Source organism: Anneissia japonica, unplaced genomic scaffold, assembly GCF_011630105.1.
Source record: "Anneissia japonica isolate Jap-2015-1 unplaced genomic scaffold, ASM1163010v1 scaffold2652_len1590060_cov184, whole genome shotgun sequence".
In the NCBI taxonomy this organism is placed as follows: Eukaryota; Metazoa; Echinodermata; class Crinoidea; order Comatulida; family Comatulidae; genus Anneissia; species Anneissia japonica.
The window spans coordinates 686,910-706,108 of NW_022699919.1; the positions used below are offsets into that span (position 1 = coordinate 686,910).

At 34.1% G+C, this 19,199-nt stretch overlaps 1 protein-coding gene across 1 annotated transcript in view; it reads left to right on the plus strand.

Annotated features, from left to right (window-relative positions):
- Nucleotides 1-665: 665 nt before the first annotated feature.
- Nucleotides 666-19,199, plus strand: part of LOC117103230 (glutamate decarboxylase 1-like) — a 24,770-nt gene continuing 6,236 nt past the window's right edge. The window contains exons 1-12 of the mRNA XM_033243793.1: nucleotides 666-1,053; nucleotides 7,621-7,854; nucleotides 10,621-10,711; nucleotides 11,378-11,484; nucleotides 12,131-12,246; nucleotides 12,475-12,554; nucleotides 13,468-13,522; nucleotides 13,885-14,001; nucleotides 14,398-14,462; nucleotides 15,383-15,461; nucleotides 16,467-16,616; nucleotides 18,970-19,019. Of these exons, the coding sequence (XP_033099684.1) occupies nucleotides 762-1,053; nucleotides 7,621-7,854; nucleotides 10,621-10,711; nucleotides 11,378-11,484; nucleotides 12,131-12,246; nucleotides 12,475-12,554; nucleotides 13,468-13,522; nucleotides 13,885-14,001; nucleotides 14,398-14,462; nucleotides 15,383-15,461; nucleotides 16,467-16,616; nucleotides 18,970-19,019 (1,436 nt within the window). The 5' untranslated portion in view covers nucleotides 666-761. The remainder of the gene's footprint in view (nucleotides 1,054-7,620; nucleotides 7,855-10,620; nucleotides 10,712-11,377; nucleotides 11,485-12,130; nucleotides 12,247-12,474; nucleotides 12,555-13,467; nucleotides 13,523-13,884; nucleotides 14,002-14,397; nucleotides 14,463-15,382; nucleotides 15,462-16,466; nucleotides 16,617-18,969; nucleotides 19,020-19,199) is intronic.

A 19,199-nucleotide genomic window follows, 5' to 3' on the forward strand; every position in this document is an offset into this window, starting at 1 on the left:
CGGTACCAAATGCTGTTGTGAAAACCAGTTGCATCTAGGTCTTTAAAATCGTTCAGCCATGTGTAAATTGAGGGGTGTGGGGGGGGGGGGGGTCTCTCTCCTAATATTCTTTTGTTATTTTGTAATCACCTTGTTTTAGTTAATATTATTGAATATCAATGTTACAGTGATTTCTTTTTAATTAAGAATATTTATTTGTTATTTAATCTTAGGCAATGTTTGATACCAATAAAGACGAATTTCCAATTTTTATATATTTGATATAATGTTTATTTTTAATGTAAATTTAGAATAAGATTCGATTTTGATGACGTTACGAGGGCTGCATGCATTTGCTGGAGATGGTAATGCGGCGTCGATGACCGGCAACAACGTAAGTAATTACAAGAAAAGGAGCTTGATTAATTTTTTGCAACATCGCTGTCAATATTCACTTCGATTACAAAATAAGTGATGTAAATACGCAGATATCAAAACCCTTTCCTGAGAATTAGTTTCCTCGAGTTTTGACTCCCATCTGCGGTCTACAATTTCACGAACATGAGGTTGGATCGAAGATCTGGTGTATAGTAAGAAATATGCTTTACACCCGGATGAGCACAGGCGTGTAATTGCAATTACTCAAAGGAATAAACTTGTTATTTACTTCTCACTGACGTAGTCAGCGACTCACTTCTCCAGAATCGTCTGCCGCGTGAAGTTGCCGGAATCATTTTACCTGAACTTCTAAATTCATATTCTCTATTGGTGTGATCTTTTTTATGGTCGTAGAAATAACGTTACTAGAAGTACCATCAGCTTATAAAGTGAAGTTATTTACAATGTCTCGACGTCGGCTGATGAGTGCAGACGTAATTTCAGACTCCAACCGAATGGCGGGATTACCAGAGCGAGTCTCATCGCTTGGAATAAACGGCTCGAAAAAAGAATCGAGAGAGCGAGACAATGAACGACTTCGTCGGTCTATGTCGGTTGATGATTCTACTGTCATTCATCGAACGAACTCTGAACAAGATGAAATCCAACCTGATTATTTCGAACTGTATGCAAGAGGTAGGAAATTCCTTTAAAATTCTGAAGCATCCTATAACTTTTGTTTTATTGTTTGTTATTGTTCTTTTTATTTAATTTTTAAGCCTATTTTATTAATAGGCCTATATAAATTTCCATTCCCTGTTTACGAAAGAAATTTCAATACTTAAGACCCATCTAACAATTCTACGTTGTGACTGAACTGTGACTGTGACTGAACGTTACAGACTGGGTGTAAAAAATGTTTTTTTGTAGCACATACACACGGTACGAATTATAAGACAATTTTACAATTAAATAAAAACGTGTCTGACAAATATAACCACAACGTTTGCAGGCGACGTAATAACGTTTTGTCCTTGCTGTAGCGTTTTTATAACGTAAAATTGTTAGCTGGGTAGGTTAAATGAAAAACCCGATGTATATTTCAGAGTTCAATTTACAGCAGTGTCTCAACTGTCTTTTGAAATGCGGAAAGTAGGCTATGCATTCAGGCCTAAGAAATCATATTATAACATAACATGAAAACATGAATCAATTAATCAGCCCATGTTCGAAATATTGTTTGTAAATTTACCAGCAAACTTTGGTATACTATCAGATGATAATGCACAGACACACATTGCGTCGTGCGACCGACGGGCGAAAAATCTACTACATCGTGAAAGGTAATTAGCCTTAACATTGTAGGCCTGTGCTGATTGTATACAAATACATTCTTCAAACTATCACTCATTCAACGACGCTTTGCTTTAAGTTCATTTTCATTACACTCAGTACCTTAAATTAACCAGGGACTGATCTTCATCGATTGCATGATCTGTAGATGAAACTACCTGCAGTTATAAGCAATATTTTGATGGTATATATCTTCATGTGTGAGAAGGATGGCCTTGAAATATAATTTATTTTTAATGAATAAAATTATTTAATTGGTATACGCATCGAAGGATTGGGTTCAGTCCCCAAAAATGGCAGTATAATGTACTTCCATTCCTTAAGCCTTACGATGAGAATTAGTTTGAAGAGCATCAGAGATTTTCTTTATAATGATGAGATATTTTGAATGACTTTTGCTGACTTGAAGTTCAGATCAAAATATGTTACCCTATATATAAATAATATCAAATAATATAACATTCACACAAAACAACTTCCAATATCATCATGTATATTTTACTTATAGGCTCATGTTAGAATAAATTTTAAATTAAATAAATAATTAGTAATTTTAAACATCTCCGGGCATCGGATAATGACAAGGTCGAAAAGCTAATCTGAACATGATATATGATAACCACTGGTGCAACAACTGGTCATACATTTGTCACAACGCGTCTTGGCGTTACAAGGTCTGGCTTTACTCCCTGAATCTGAAATTACGTGTCTCAAACTCCTATTAAAATAACTGCGCTCAGAGAACAGTTAGGCTTACAGTTGTAAATTGGAACGATTCAATGAGTAACTCTCAAGATATAAAGACCGATCTGCAAATAAGCACTATTCTTGATTAACACTATACTAAAATGTGTTCTATGTGCCACTTTCAAAAGTGTCAGCTGTTGATGTATGATCATTCTTATTTAATTTATTACTTTTATTTATCATATACTCAGTATGAAATCATAAAGATATGACCAGATGGACACTATAGGGCGAGAGCTTAACATGATGTGGGTAAATTCTAAGCCCAATATCCACAATAAATAGCCTATCTCAAAAAAACAAGCTAAAAACTATACATTATGAGATTGTATTAACATATGTAACATTGAAAGCCTATTTACAAGATTACCAGCATCTATTAAAATACGAATTAAACTTTGAGACAAAATATTAAAAACCACACACACACTAAATGATACAATAGATAAAATGATATAGCACAGCTAAAAAAAATAAATGAATACATATTTGTCGTTCTTATTATTTACAATTAAAAAACTTATTGGCCATTATAATCAATATTTTTCCTCTTTTGTAGTGCACCACCACTTTTATTCATTCATCAATATATCATATCATGATCTTTCAACATATTGTTAATACATGGCAAAGAATAATAAATAATTCTACTAATTATCATTCTCTAACTTCATAGTTTTATTCTTTCCAAGTTCAAACCTTGTTTCCACCATTTTTCGTTATTTTCTTATTTTTCCTCTCATGTAATAATCAACTACTTTTATTAAATGTTATTAGGCAATATTGATTGCTACTCTTCAGGAGGTATTTTGTTTACCTCCGTAGTTAACCGATTAGCTGACATTAAATTGTTATTGCTTGCTAAAATTATATTATATTGTTGTGAATTTGACAAAAACATGTGACATGCCTAAATATGGTCATGATGACATCACATCATGGCCATATATAGGCACATCATGACTATATGGGCACATCATGACTATATATGTCATACAACAGTTATTTTGTCAAATAAAATTTGATAGTGTGTACAGGGCTTAATGCAAAATTCACAGCAATGACAATAAAAGTACTACGTAGACTATTATTATTGCTTTGTATAAATTTGAAACTATACTTTTATTGTCAGTGTTTGTGAATTCTGCATGATAGTATGTTAATTTTTTTACGTCCTTCTTATAAATAATTTAAGGAACCATCATCCCTGTGTTCAACAGCAGTAAATCATGTATTAACTTCCTTAAAAATAAAATTAATAAAAAAAAACAAAAAAACAAAAAAACACCAAAGTGTAAGGTTGATGCACAGGAAAATAATTTCTTAAAATATGTACTATCGTTTCTTCTCGACGGAATTGTATTAATGTGATATGGGTAGATTTTATTTCAATGTACAGTATGTGCGAGGTTGAAAGTATAACGACCTCTTCGCGACCTTTCCATTCGTCTCTTGACTTATTCAAGTCAGCAACGCCTAAGGCCTTACGTTGACGGACGAAGGTTGGCATGTATAGTTCAGCAGTTTAAGTGTATATATCTACGTTACGCTTCTAGATAAAATCGGCATCACCTGTCAGCTAAGCTCTGTTCACACTATCCAATGTTAGTATAGTTGCCCCAATGGACATGATAGTATTAAGCTGCATTCACATCGGTTCCGAACCGAAATTCGAACAGTGCGATGCGCTGAACGCCAGCGTCCTTATTCTTACACACTGATTGCATTTTCTGATTGGTGCGGTAGTCGTTCCGATCAGAAAATTCGGATTCGGTGTGAATGCAACTTTAGGCCCATATCACAGCCATATTATGGGTAAAGCACAGGTACCTTTCACAGAAAACTTTATAATGTGGACAGAGATTTAATAGTTTCCAAGATCAGCTTCTCCTTGTCTATGACGTCATTATTTACATAGACATGGCTACACAATTATCAATTCAATGTGAAACATATTGGTAAATAATTTTATGTACACTCTAGTTATAATTTTCTATTTTGTAATATCTGAAGTTACTATAGAAACAATGTTATATTGCAAAGTCCCGGGTTGATTGTTCTGGGCTCTGGTTCTTAATTAATTTGTTTGAAGGGCCAAAATATTTTTTTTGTTAGTCTCACGGGCCAAAGATAATCTCTGCCAAGCAATCGTTATATATCTGGACCATTTTTAAAATCTGACCTTTAACATCTATATAAAAAATCATAACATTTTAAAAATGCCGATCATTTTGAAAAAGATTTTCATTTCATGACCTTTGACCTTTAACTTTAAAAAAAATTACTAATATTTACAATGTCACAGGGATTATCCCTGTCCAATTTAAAAATGCCACAAGCATCATAAATGTGAAATGTGTTTTTTAATATGACAATGTAGATAAGATTTTGGCTTAGAGACTACTATATATTGTACGTTGTTACATTAGTAGTTAAATTGTTGTTACAATAGTGGTTAATGAATTTTGTTACAACAGTGGTTAAATCGTTGTTACAATAATGGCTAATGAATTATTACAACAGTGGTTGATTTTTGTTACAATAGTGGTTAATGTTACAACAGTGGTTGATGTTTGTTACAACAGTGGTTAATGTTACATTAGTGGTTGATTGTTACATAAGTGGGTGATACAACGTGTCATCAGTTCAACAGTCGTTAGTCACTTAGGTGAGTCGCTTTATCAAATTGATGACAATACAAAAACGTACGCTTTAATTCTTGACATATTTTTTTGAAAAATAGCAAACGTTTTCCGGATAATAAGTACATAGTACAAATGTAGGACTAGCAAAATATATTTACGAGCGCTGTCTCTTGGTACAACGACTTTTTATTACCCCTGTAAAGTTATTGGGGATAAACGTATTGCAAAATAACCCTAAATAACCAAAATTTAGCTGTGTTTATCTGGATGATTTAATAATGATCTTCTACCATGGGTCTCAAATCAGGCATCAGGACCCTGCAATTGTATGTCAAATTTAGCAGAGCTATTAGGAATACCATTTTTTTCGAAAGACTATAAATAACTCCACTTTCTAAGCCCCATAAAGAAACTTAAACCTAGTGCTTAATTTTTTCCATAAAAATCGCTACACACTGTAGCCGACAGCTATCGGCGACGCTGATTGGTCGGTTGAACCATAGAGAAAATAGAACCGGTGAACCGTGAAGACTTCCCGATTGCGCCAGGGACAACAAGTGTAGTGACAGTGTAGCGATTTGTGCCTACGGTTACTATCCCCACGTTATTTCATATTTCATTTTCTATCGATGTTAATTTATCTGTTCGTGTACACATTTACATCGTATGAGCTAGATTCAATGTACTGCAACAATTGTTCTTTTCGTTTCGATGAACAGCATTTATTAGCGTAATGTGTGAAGTTAGACAGAATCTTCCCAAGCAATTAACAAGATGATTTTTTTAAACTGTCAAGTTTAAAACCTCGCTTTGGTTTGTGATAGTTAATTGAGAGTAGACATATTCTAATGAATTTCACTCTGAATAAAAAGCTAATTACTTATTTTATTGAATAAAGATCGAATAGTGAATAAATTGTATTGTCCATTGAAAAACAGAAATTATTATAAGCTCTTACAAATTTCAGTTTTACAGTTAAATATGTATTATTTTAACGTAAAATACTGAATTCTTGTACAATATTAGAGTATAGGTTTGTAAAGTATACAGAAATAAAAAATATTTAAAAAATACTGATTTCAATTGAATATAAAATAAAAAGTTTAATTTACTTAAAAACTTTAAAACATCACAAAATGAAACGTAGACCTGAGATTTCTTTTTATATTTTAATTAAAAAACAAAACATATTTATAGAGGGTAATCCTTCCAGCGTTTCCTAGAAGGTCAGCTGATATTCGATGGTGCCTTCTTAAATATATAAAATGTAAGAATCATTACGAGGCTTAAGGACTTAGGGTGTTTTTAGCCGTGAGAAAAACTCCTGTAGTGTCACAGGATTTGAACCCAGGACCATGAGATTGGAAGGCAAGCCTCTTAATCACCAAGCTACTTCTCCAATACAATTTATAATACGAGTTTATTAATTTATTATATTAATACAATAACAACATAAGTAGTTCTACTAGAGGTTGCACACAGACTCTTACCAACCTTCGAAGAATATCAAGATAACGTATAAAATATCTTTAATTGCCCTCAGCTCTCATAAAAGATTGTCAATGTGCACAAGAGCATTTTACACTAAAAACAAAAGATATTTAAATATATTTCTGAGATCTCAAAATGAACTGGGAAAGCTATTGTAGCGATCAGATTGATACTTCTGGAAACCTAGTAATTCTTCTAAAAATTAGTATTGATTGTTTGTTTTTTTTTCTTAATTTGTACTTTTTAGTAAATAGCAGTTCTCACGAAGCCGGATCTGCTGGTTTTTTATTAATATATTCTTTTGATACCGACATTATTTGCCCGAATAAAAAGCTCCAACCGGTTATAAAGTGTACAAAAAATAATATCTTTAAATTTTTAAACGTGCCATGGTTTTAGGGTGGGCGTTTTGGCAGACATCAGATGTAGTACTGTCTCTTATACACATCTAGATGTGTATAAGAGACAGCGGCGTTGCATACCGGTACCTTTTATTTAGAGTTTGAAATTTCGAGTGCGATGATATTAGTTTGCTATACCAAAATTTCAAAAAAGATGTTGGGTATATTCATCCTACATTTGATTTCCATTTGACAGAACAACCACATTAATAACGCTCTCTTCGCTTACGACCCCACCCTCTATTTGTCACCATTGTAAGGCGGTTAGTATTGATTGTTTGGTTTTATTCAAATAAATAAAAACATATATAATTAAAAAAACACGAAGCTTTGAATCCGTCCCTGGAACCCCACCTGTGCGATAGTCAGGATGAACTCTGGATCCGCGCTTGTTAAGAGAGTGCGTAAGAAGGGCTTTCTATAAAAATGTACACTTTACAATGCTGTTTGAAAGCTAATTTTCTATCATATACTTTATGTTTTGGTAAAGCTGATTACATTCCTTTCATGCAAGTTGTTTTTTTTTTCAGAAGTTTTGGTTTGGAGGTAAAATTCAAATATGTTTTATGTATTGTTTTCCTAATTTCATATTGACTGTGGTGATGTTTAATGATTTTTCTTGATAGATTTGTTACCAGCCAAAGAGTCTGGCGAGCTGACCGGCAAATTCCTGAAGGAAGTGACTGAGCAATTGGTTGAGTACATTCAAGGATCTTTCAACAGAAAAAACAAAGTCATTAACTTTATGCAGCCATCAGAACTCAAAGAAAAGTTACACCTTGATCTACCAGACAAGGCAGAAAATCTTGATCAGATCTTGCTCGATATTAAGAACACTTTGTCGTACTGTGTGGTAACAGGTTAGAAATGTTTCTTTCATTAGTGTTGCATATTAATTCAAGTCAATTCATTTTATTTGCTACAAAGAGCCACCATATCCGCACAAATAAACACAATCTTATACTTGTGTTTAGTAAAAATGTGACCAGGAAAAATAGATGGGCCAGCTAGAAAACAAGTTGTTTCGTAGCACTCTTCTACCAGCCAAGGCAGAAAAATCTTGAGCAGATTCTGCTCGATACTCGAAAATCATCAGGGAACAGATGCACAATTCGTACGGAGTACCAGTCAATTCGAGCGGATGGCACTTTGAGCGAATGCCACTTCGAGCGGATTCGAGCGGTATTTATTCGATCGGGAAAAAGATCCACTAGTGCGAACAACAGCCTGTGCGATTTATGTACAAAAAATGTATAGAAAAAGTTGTATTTAATTTTTTTAAGGTTAACAATTTACAATTAAACATCTACGTTCATAAAAATAATGTTTAGTCATTGTTATTCTTTCCACAAGCTAAGTTTAAAAAAAGTGGATTTTAAATGTAGACGAATGGTCAATAGGGGAGGAGAAAATTGGTATGATGTCTATTAATGTGCTGTTGATAGTCTTGTCACAGGGGCTGGCGGATCCATAATTTTTTAAACGTTGGGATAGGCCACAACAGTTTCAGAATAGATAAGTGAGTAGCACATAACATTAATATGCATTGACATTTTTAAATTTAGTGGCAAAATTGTGGGGGGGGGGGACCCGTGTCTCCCTGTTCTCCCTACTGGATCTGCCCCTGTGTCACACTATTACACAAATGATTTTTGCGCCTTCTGACACGTAGATACGTAAAAATAACTTACATCTCCCATTTACAAATATAGGCCTAAATCGTAAATCTACAAATACAGTTAAAAAACTATTATAATTCCATTACAAATATAATTTGCTTTTTAAATACAAAACCCCAACTGGAGACAAAAACCGTGAATTCACCTGAAACGTGCGAAATTCTATAATTTTAAAATACAAAAGTGCTTGCTAGCGGCTATCTGGTATTAGGATTTGCCAAGACTGTAATTCAGACATGGAATAATTATCAAAAAGTACCAAAACATTTCAGAACTTTAGTGCACAGAGCATTTTTTTTGCATTTAAAACAAACAAATGCAAGAAAGGGCGACGATAAATTCGCTTTTGTTAGAGTTCGCACTAAATGCATCCGTTGAATTACCTTGCGCGAACTGGCATTTGCTCGAATTGACTGGCATTCATTAAAGACACCGACACAGAAATACATACAATGCTTGAGGGAAATGTTTATGGTAGAGATGTATATTAGTTGAGTTTGGAGCTGTTAATTAAACGTGTTATCCAAACAAGGTAACACAGATATGTCGCTCTGAAGCAGACGACTAAGAATCGATTAAGATGCAATTCAATCGATGTCAATCTAATAACACTTAACAAAATGTTTTCACAATCGTGTGTTATTTTAATTCAAGTGGTTAAATGTATCGAATACATCTTGTCTTTGTTGTTACGTATTTATCCAATAAGAGGATAATTTGTAGACATGGTCTTCTGTGAATAGATCACGTGATGAATGATTGTAATGATCGCAATTATGATTACACCTAGTGCTACCTTTAGTCTATTTTGGACATTATAATTAGACACCTATTAGCAAATCGCTTAGAGAGCGAGCATAATTCAATTCAATTCAATCTCTTTTATATTATTAATGCTTCGAGCATCTTGGGCCGATATCCACAGAAACAACACTCAAGACAACATCATACAAAACTCAACATTCAGCATTTTGCACAATGGCACCTCACGGGGCATAGTTTAGGTACACGGTACCACATCCATATGGGGCAGAGACGACACTCTAGTAAGGACAAATGAATCACATATCCCACCAAACCAACCTACTGAAAGCATCACAGAGTAGGGACGTTACTTCAACATAAGATATTTGTTAATTAAAATACACCAGAAATGAATCCATTATTTAGAAAAAAAAATAGAAGAAAAGAATAACCTTACCGTACCTAATTGATTAATTTTTGTCTGAAATAAATATTAAAATTGTAGTTCCCGCTTATTCATCCCAAAAATTCGCGTGTGGAATTGTCAAGGAACTGTAATAAGCCAATTCGCGGTTTGAAATGCGCATGCCCGTATCCAAGGTCAATCGACTTAAAGCTATGTTGTGCGTATGTTTTTTAGCTGCAATATGCGTATGTTTTTTAGCTGATTGATTAATAAATCTTTTTGCATGGGCGGCCGTTAGGGCCAATATATTCTACTACATCTATTATACTGCCCTCATCGGTGCTTTCGAGATTACGAGAACTTATTTTATGTCGATTGACCTTGATACGAGCATGCTCGGTTCAAACTACGAATTGGCTTATTATACATGAGATTACGAGCTGTGTTGTAGCCAATCACAGAACGACGAACTCAGGATATTTTGCCAACTGAAATAGAAAAACGAAAGTAGGACTAATAATAATAATAATAATAATAATAATAATAATAATAACAACAATAATAATAATAATAATAATAATAATAATAATAATATGTCGTCCTTATATAGCGCTTAATGCCTTAACAAATCCTCTAAGCGCTTCACATTACTACCCCGGTCATTGGATCAAACACATACGGAACACATTGAACACCAAATTAAATTATTAAATTAAATATAACACAATATTGTTTATTTTAAAGTTATATTAATAATGTGTTGATATTATTGGTATTATTACTTTACATTGTTACAGGTCATCCACGATTTTTCAACCAGCTATCTCAAGGCTGTGACATTATCTCAACGGCTGGCGAATGGCTAACTGCAGCTGTTAACACTAACATGTATGTTTAGTTCTTATCATTTATTTCGTTATTTTTTCGTGACTTTAACGTACTGTTACCAATGCCGTTGCCACTTCCACTCTACCACTTCTACTAACGTTTCTACTACTACTGCTGCTACTGCTACTGCTGCTGCTGCTACTGCTACTGCTACCACTACCACTACCACTACCACTACCACTACCACTACCACTGCCACTGCCACTTCTACTACTACTGAAGAGAAAGTTTGTCGAATTAATAGTATTGTTAGTCAAAAAAGTGCGTCCAACTTAGTCATTATTTATGTTGTATTTACTGGCTTAAAGGGCTACTCAGCAACGATTGATTCAACATACTTGATAGCAAATGCACGAATTTATACGAAGAAGTTTGAACTTAGTGTATATTGCTCACTTTCTGTTAATTTCATTCTTAATTATTTTGAAGAAGGCCACGGTAACGGACTCATGAGAGTTTCTATGTCGTCCCTTTAACCTCATTTCACCGTCCTATGTAGACATGTTCTATGTTTGTTCACAACTGGTAAAATAAATATTGAAATAAATTGGATATGATCGACGATTCTCGTAAAAAGCAGATAAGCTACGAAAGAAAGGGATGGATATGGAAGAACGATACACTCATTCTAAAATTAATGAAGAATAATATTCGGTTTGTTTTAAGGTTCACGTACGAAATCGCCCCCGTTTTCACCTTGATTGAAAAGGCTACATTAAAAAAGATGCGGGAAATCATCGGCTACAAGGACGGAGAAGGGATATTTTGTCCAGGTTAGTATTGATGAAAAGTCCTATACTTCACTGAAACAAAATAATCTGCTTCATTTTGGTACATAATAAGCTAAATAACAATTTCAAAATGTACCTTGTAACACTACTGTGCCAACTGAACTTTACCTTTCATGTATTAGGAGCTTCAGTCCCCTATGTAAAGTAGTTTTTATTTTCACTTATTTATTATTTATAGTCAATTCAAATTCTGAAAAATGTATGATTGATTGATTAATTTATTGATTATTACTATTTGAATATCAAGAAAATCTTTTTTTATTCGGTTTCGATATTAATATTCCTTTGAAAATATTGAATGTGGTCTGGGAATGAAGTACATGACACCCAATATTTTTTTCCAGAAAAACTAAATGCCTTCCGTTTAAAAACATTATAAAGAAATTGAAAATTACTTATATGATTTATTAATAATTGTTCATGTCTAGACTGAATACGTGACCACTATCAGAATATCTGAGCCAATCTTTTCTTTGAGACTGGAATTATGTGTAAACTGAGAATTCTTTTGATACCAATTTAAGGATAAGCTTATCTTCGCGTTCATTATTCATTTGTCAATATTATCTTAATGATGATTATGAAGTGTGGTTATATACTAAATAAACTGCGTTACGTTTATTTCCAGGGGGCGCTATCTCTAACTTGTATGCCGTACTTGTGGCTCGACAACACCGGTTGCCACAGTGCAAACGAATGGGATTGAAAGGGATGCCACAGCTTGTTATTTTTACTTCAGAAGACGTAAGTAAAGTAAAGTTATTCAACAAATTTTCATATGCACGATAGCGTTATTGCTATAAACAAATTAATTCTTGTTGATAATTTTGATGATGACATTGATGATGACGATGACGATGACAATGATGATGATGATGATGATGATACATTTTTATAGATCATTGACTTACTAACTCCGTGCTTTATTTTTTCTTCACAATTGTCCATTATTTTAATAAAATTCGTTTTCAGAGTCACTTCTCATTTATGAAGGCTGCCGTAATTTGCGGGATTGGTGCAGATAATGTTGTAACGGTGAATACAGATGAAAGGTATTCATTAATAAGCTTAATAAGTGCTCATTTGGAAGTGACGACTTCTTTTCACCGTATTTTAAAATCTGTGCTGTTTTGATTACTATGGAAGCTACCGCATATCATATTGCATGGTGACCATGGTTCTACAATGAACAATAATGAATGATGTATCCGCTAACACTGTAATCATCATAATCACCATAATTTGCATTATCAACTTAATTCCTTAATTCATTCCTATGATCAACTTAATTATTATCATCTTCTACATACAGTATATCATTAACGACATTATCGTCATTTTTCATCATGATCATAATCGTTAACATCATCATCATCATCATTGTCATCATCGTCATTGTCTTCATCACCATCATCATTATCATCATCCCGCAATCACCACCACCACCATCATCATCATCATCATCATCATCACCATCATCATCATCATCATCATCTTCATCTTCATCATCTTCATCATTATCACTATCGTCGTCGTCGTCGTCATCATCATCATCATCATCATCATTATCATCATCATCCTCATCATCATCATCATCATCATCATTATCATCTTCATCTTCATCATCATCATCATCATCTTCATCATTATCACTATCGTCGTCGTCGTCGTCGTCATCAGCATCATCATCATCATCATTATCATCATCATCCTCATCATCATCATCATCATCATCTTCATCTTCATCATCATCATCTTCATCATTATCACTATCGTCGTCGTCGTCGTCGTCATCATCATCATCATCATCATCATCATCATCATCATCATTATCATCATCATCCTCATCATCATCACCACATTCATTATCATCCTACTCCACACCACCATCATCAATGTTTACTCAATCTCTGATTTGTATAGTACTGTAATAATTATATTACGCAAATTTCTATCCCTTTTCAGAGGTAAAATGATAATATCTGACTTAGAAGACAAGATTCAACAGGCAGCAGCTCGCGTGAGTACAGTATTACAAAAAAAAAAATTAATATAGATTTTGCACGGAACAATGAATACCGATCAGTGAGTATTACTTGGCTGTCTTACATGTCCTGGACCTTCAATACAAATAAGTGGTAATCCATTTTCAAAAACACCCCAGCTAATAATTTTACATTATAACATTGCAGTTTGGTTTTCTTGTAAAACCATAAATATTAACAATTAACGTTATTGCAAACGTTGCTGATACGTTCTGTGGACGTTCCTTTTCAATCTAGCTACGGACACACACACACATATGTTAGTAGTAGGCCTGTTTAATAACAGTATTTTATCCACTAGAAATTTTCCAGAAATTTGTTTTTTTTTCAATTGTAGGGTGATGTTCCATTCATGGTCAACGCAACTGGAGGTACAACTGTAAGGGGTGCATTTGATCCTATCCAATCAATTGCTGATATATGCGAAAAGTACAAAATCTGGCTGCACGTAGATGTAAGTAAAATACGTATGAATTTGTGGTGGCCCTTCCCCTGGTACTTCTATATAGTCTGATTGACAGAAATATGCTTAGTTGATGATGTAAACTGCTTATATCTATTTTTTAATTTGTAGCAGTTACATATATGTAACAAATATATTTAAATATATTTGAATCTCTATTGTTTTGTAATTTGATATGAACATTGTCTGTCAACGGAATTGATTGATTGATAAATTTTATCGAGTATTTGGTGCTATTTTAATGTATATTTTCTTAAAATAAAAAAATTAGATATTGATTTTGATATTTTAATAAAAGATAATTACATATTACTTAAGCGGGCATGACAAAATTATTCAATACTTTTTTACTTCAATGCTTTAATTTTAATCTTCATATTAATTAAGGCTGCTTGGGGAGGCGGTGTGTTACTCTCTCGTCGACATCGGCATCTGCTGGATGGAATAGAAAGGCAAGTTCGATAAGAAATGAGTATTTCATTCAGTTTTCATAAGCCATATTCATAATTCTTTTTGCATTTAATAGCTAGGGCCTGTAATTGCAAGATACAGAGATCGTATGGGCATTAGTGTAGTGCGCCCTCTTTCATTGTTAACAATATAAACTTCAGTTGGTTCATTGCTGAATTGGTAAAATTAGTCCTTGATTCCGAGGTAAGACTCTCAACTTCTTTTTGAAGGATTCCACGCTAGATGCAGACAGAACATCTTCCGGCAGGTTGTTCCAACTTGTGGCTAATCGATTACCGAATAATTGTTTACCAACGGTCCATATATTTCATTTGTGGATTTTTTTAGAGTGGCCTAGAAGACCCTGTCGGGAAGAAAGTGTCTGCGGAAGATTTGTATCTATTGCTTGTATATTTGAAAGTCTCAACCATTTCGTTCGCCGATCTTCTCTTCTCCAAAGATCGAATTTTTGATGGACAGAGTTTTATGCCTCGTCTCTGTACCTTTTCAAGTCTCGATATATTCTGTTTAGTAGCCTGTAGGACACCAAAGTTAGAACTTGGCCTATCATCGTTAATGTCCTGTTAATCTGGATAATTCTCCTCTTTTTGAAAAATGCCGGGTGCAAAACAAGTCTGTCAGCTTGATGAAAAATTCAAATGCGACAATCAGACTTAAAAACTAACTTACAATACCAGTCAAAATGTTGTTCAATAGACGAGCACACATCAAGTTTACTACTCTACGTTAAGGTTGTTTTGACTGACCTTAGAAACATTTTGTAAGAAGCGGTAAGATGCTGTGTTTAGCGGACTGCTGTATAATATATATGATAGTACATTTACCTATTACCATATAAATAATGTGAAAGTTATCACAAACACAATTATAATAATTTTATCATTGTTATTATTTCTTTTAGAGCTGATTCAGTGACATGGAATCCCCACAAAATCATGGGTGTTACGTTGCAATGCTCTGCGATTCTTCTCAAAGAGGATGTAAGTACAGCATCTGAGTACAGTATGCATTAGGAAAATTTGTTTTCAGTTATTTTTAAATTAATCTAGGCCCACTGTAATCTGGTAAACGCTTAATATTATCAGGAAATTGATTTTTTTTTTGTCATTCAAAGGAATAAAATAAGTTACTAACTTCTAATCCTCGCTGGTGGCGCTGCACATTTTAAAACGAGACTTGGCGCAAGTGTACTAATTTGAAGAAAAACAAATTTTGAAAAAATCTCGGGAAAAAACAAAACTGAAATGACTTAAATTGTCAAAAAAATGTCAAAAACTGTGATTAACAGTCAATTTATGATTTCAATCAAAGAATTTATAAACGAAATTATTTATGCGTCTGTTGATTGTCAAAAATATTATCTTGTTTAAGCAGTTTTAATATACAAATATAAGTAATTAAAATATTGAATTTATTGTCTAAATTTATTAGCTCAAAACATGAAATATATCTTACTAAGATTTTGTTGTTAAAGTTCACCACTTATATTTAGTGATCAGCTATAAATTTTAATCAATAATTTAGTAATGGGAAATAATTACACGTTGACGATACGCACTTGTCACAATGATGAAGTTGAATAGCTTGCCTTTCCAGGGTCTTGGGTTCAATTCCTGTCAAGATAACATGAATTCACGACCACTGTTCCCTGCCAAAATACTCCACTGTCTGCCTCTTAATGCACTATGTAGAGAATTTTGTGCGTATGTTGGCCATGTGAAAGGAGTGCCACTTAGAAAGCGAATAAGTTTGTGGTTTGGCAAATCCTTGGAATTGATATAGGCCTAAGCGTATATAACTGCTGTTTAAGAGTGGTTTTTCGCCTTTGTTTGGTAGTAGTTTAGTGTTTTTAAGTACTGTATTCTCATGATTTGTTACTACTGTATTCTTTAAATGTTTTACATAATTAGTCATTGTTTACAATTTTTCTGTGCTTTCCTTCTGGAGTTTTATTGAATAATTTGAAATTGAAATCAACAATGTAGGGTATGTTGATGGAAACAAATTCAATGAAGGCGAACTATCTATTTCAACAAGACAAACACTACGACTTGGAATACGACACGGGTGATAAGGCTATACAATGTGGCCGCCATCTTGACGTCTTCAAACTGTGGCTAATGTGGAGAGCAAAGGTTAGTCTTAAGCTTCAAATTAATTCGCAAAAAATTGGCGGAAATTATTAACAAAATAATTTTGACAAAAGAATTGAGTTCCTGAAAAAAAAAGCGTTATATTGAACTAGTCACGTGTGTCTGTAAGGTAGACAGAAAATGTGATATTTCAGGGAATGGTGTTCGTGGTAGAATGAGTCAACCGTCTGCACACAAACCATTACTTTCCTCTGCCCGCCCGAGAATATTTTTTCCTGGACGTTTGAGGCAGTGACGATTGGCGGCGCTATATAGACTAAATAGAACGCCCCAACTGAGTTAGAGGGTTTATGCGATATCCAAAGCCTGAGCGAGTACCTTAGTACTAGTGGTGTGGTGGACAACATGCGTGCAACACCGACAAGCCGTACTGTAGTACCTTAAAAGGCGAGTATAAGGTTAAACATCCGCAGACTTCAACCCCCTTTTTTCTCATAAAAGAACATAAAATAAATCTAAAATGAATGATAATTAGGCTAATATTAACAAAATACTGTAGGTTAGGAATGTATTGTCACTCATGCCAAACTCGTAGCAGGGGAGTTCGAGGGGTTCGAAAGAAGCCCCTTTCCAGAAATGCCTTTCAAATTATTATTAAAAAGCACCACTGCAGTCCCTATTATGAAGATCCTAAGCCTAGGCACCACAATAGAACGATGCCAAGTTTGCCAAACAAACATATTCAAAGTAATGACGGAATAAATACTAACCAAGTGTATATTGAAATAAATTTATCAAAAATAAATCTGTTTAAAGAAATATTTATTTGATTTCGAAACGTAAAATAATTTGTGCATCCGATCCACACGATCACGCACGGACAGGTCGAGCAAAACCATACCATGGCTATGAAAAAATGGCCAAACAAGCGCTTTCTATATGTAATACAATCGAAATAAACTTCGAGAAATAAAAATTCGTTCATGGTTTTGGCCTAAACCCGTAACGGAGCCTAAATCTAGCTATGTACCGGCTTTAAAGCGATGGATAGACCTAAGCTTGTTTTTATTTATTATACCGTAAGGTAATGAATACGATTTTCTATTCAAGAAACCACTAGTTGTACAGTAGTAAAGAATAGGCTAGGCCTAGATCTAATCGTGGCTTGACAGCTCAGCGCTAGAGATCCGATGTTGCGTTCATACATCTTCGTCGCCTCGCTTGGTTGTCTCAAAATTATGCCTTCTATTTTACCGATTTTACGCCTGCATCTATGGCCCGATTTTGGTAAAAATACATGTCTGTTTTAGATTTTATGTTCTAAATGTTAATTTCGGAAGTGGTATTTCTCGAATTTTGTACTTAAATGAAAGGAAGACCTTTAAACAAAATTATAAAAAAAAAAATTAAAAAAAAATGCCGACCTGATTGTTTGAAAAATTTCGGTCGGTCGCGGAGGGCAACACAACGTTTTTTGGGGGCCTAATATATTCGCATGTATCAAAACCGATCTGTTGAGAATAAGAAACTACTAATAAATATTCATGATTCATTGCCGAATCAGGAATGTGATATTTTGAATCTTAGCGCCACCAATCGCCACTGCCTCAAACGTTCAGGAAAAAGAAATCGCTCCCTCCCCGCACTACCCAGTAGGCCTACCCTCTCAATTTGGTCCTTATCCCCTCTACTGAGGTGGTAGACTCTCCAACTGTGAAAGTCCCTTCCTGGCTCCTTTATTTCAAATACCTGGATTCTCCACTTATATCATTTATTCGTCGTTAAAAACATTTAGAATAACAATGCAAAATGATTAAAAAACGAGCACATCTAATCCCAGGATGGAATTGTTCACCGGGACCCAAACAGGTCCCCCAGTTTCAGAATGTCACAGGGTAACTTGCCCTTCGTTACGCCAGACCGTCTGTAAAAAGAATCACTGTTAGGACGAGAACACATCAGTTAGGCAAACAACATTTCTGACCCCTTTTGAAATACTAACATTGACACTAACACTGAACACTATTGGCATAAAGCTGTTCTTTTGTGAAATTAGTATATTTACGTGACAATAAAGATGAAGTAGTCATTGTTCTAAGTTGCAAAATGTAAACCTAAATATTTAAGCACATGTGGATAATTTTAGTGGGCAAAAAGTATTACGAAACTGCGGTAATTTTGCATCATTATTACTTCGGTGCCCACCTTTAATTATATGTGGACACCTTCAAGCTACTAAACAAAAAGTCGGCTTGAGATAATCATGACAACAAAATTGCACTTTTTCCTTGGCTTAGCCCTGTTTAATAATGAATCTAAAAATGTCGATGTACAAAATCGCACACATTGTGTATCCCATCTAGATACAGTAAATATATTTTATTGGCTCTTCCAGGGAACGCGAGGAATGGAATCCCAGATCAACAAGCTAATGGACATGTCACAGTACGTAATGATATAAATACATTTTCTAAATCAATTGATTCAATATATGATTTGTTTTTGTAACAGCATTTTAAGGAACATGTTGTAATAATAATAGGCTTATGAAGCATAGCTCATGAACGAAAAGTTCCTTTTATTTCAGTTGTATGAAAAAAAATGTGCTTTAAAAAATGTATATGG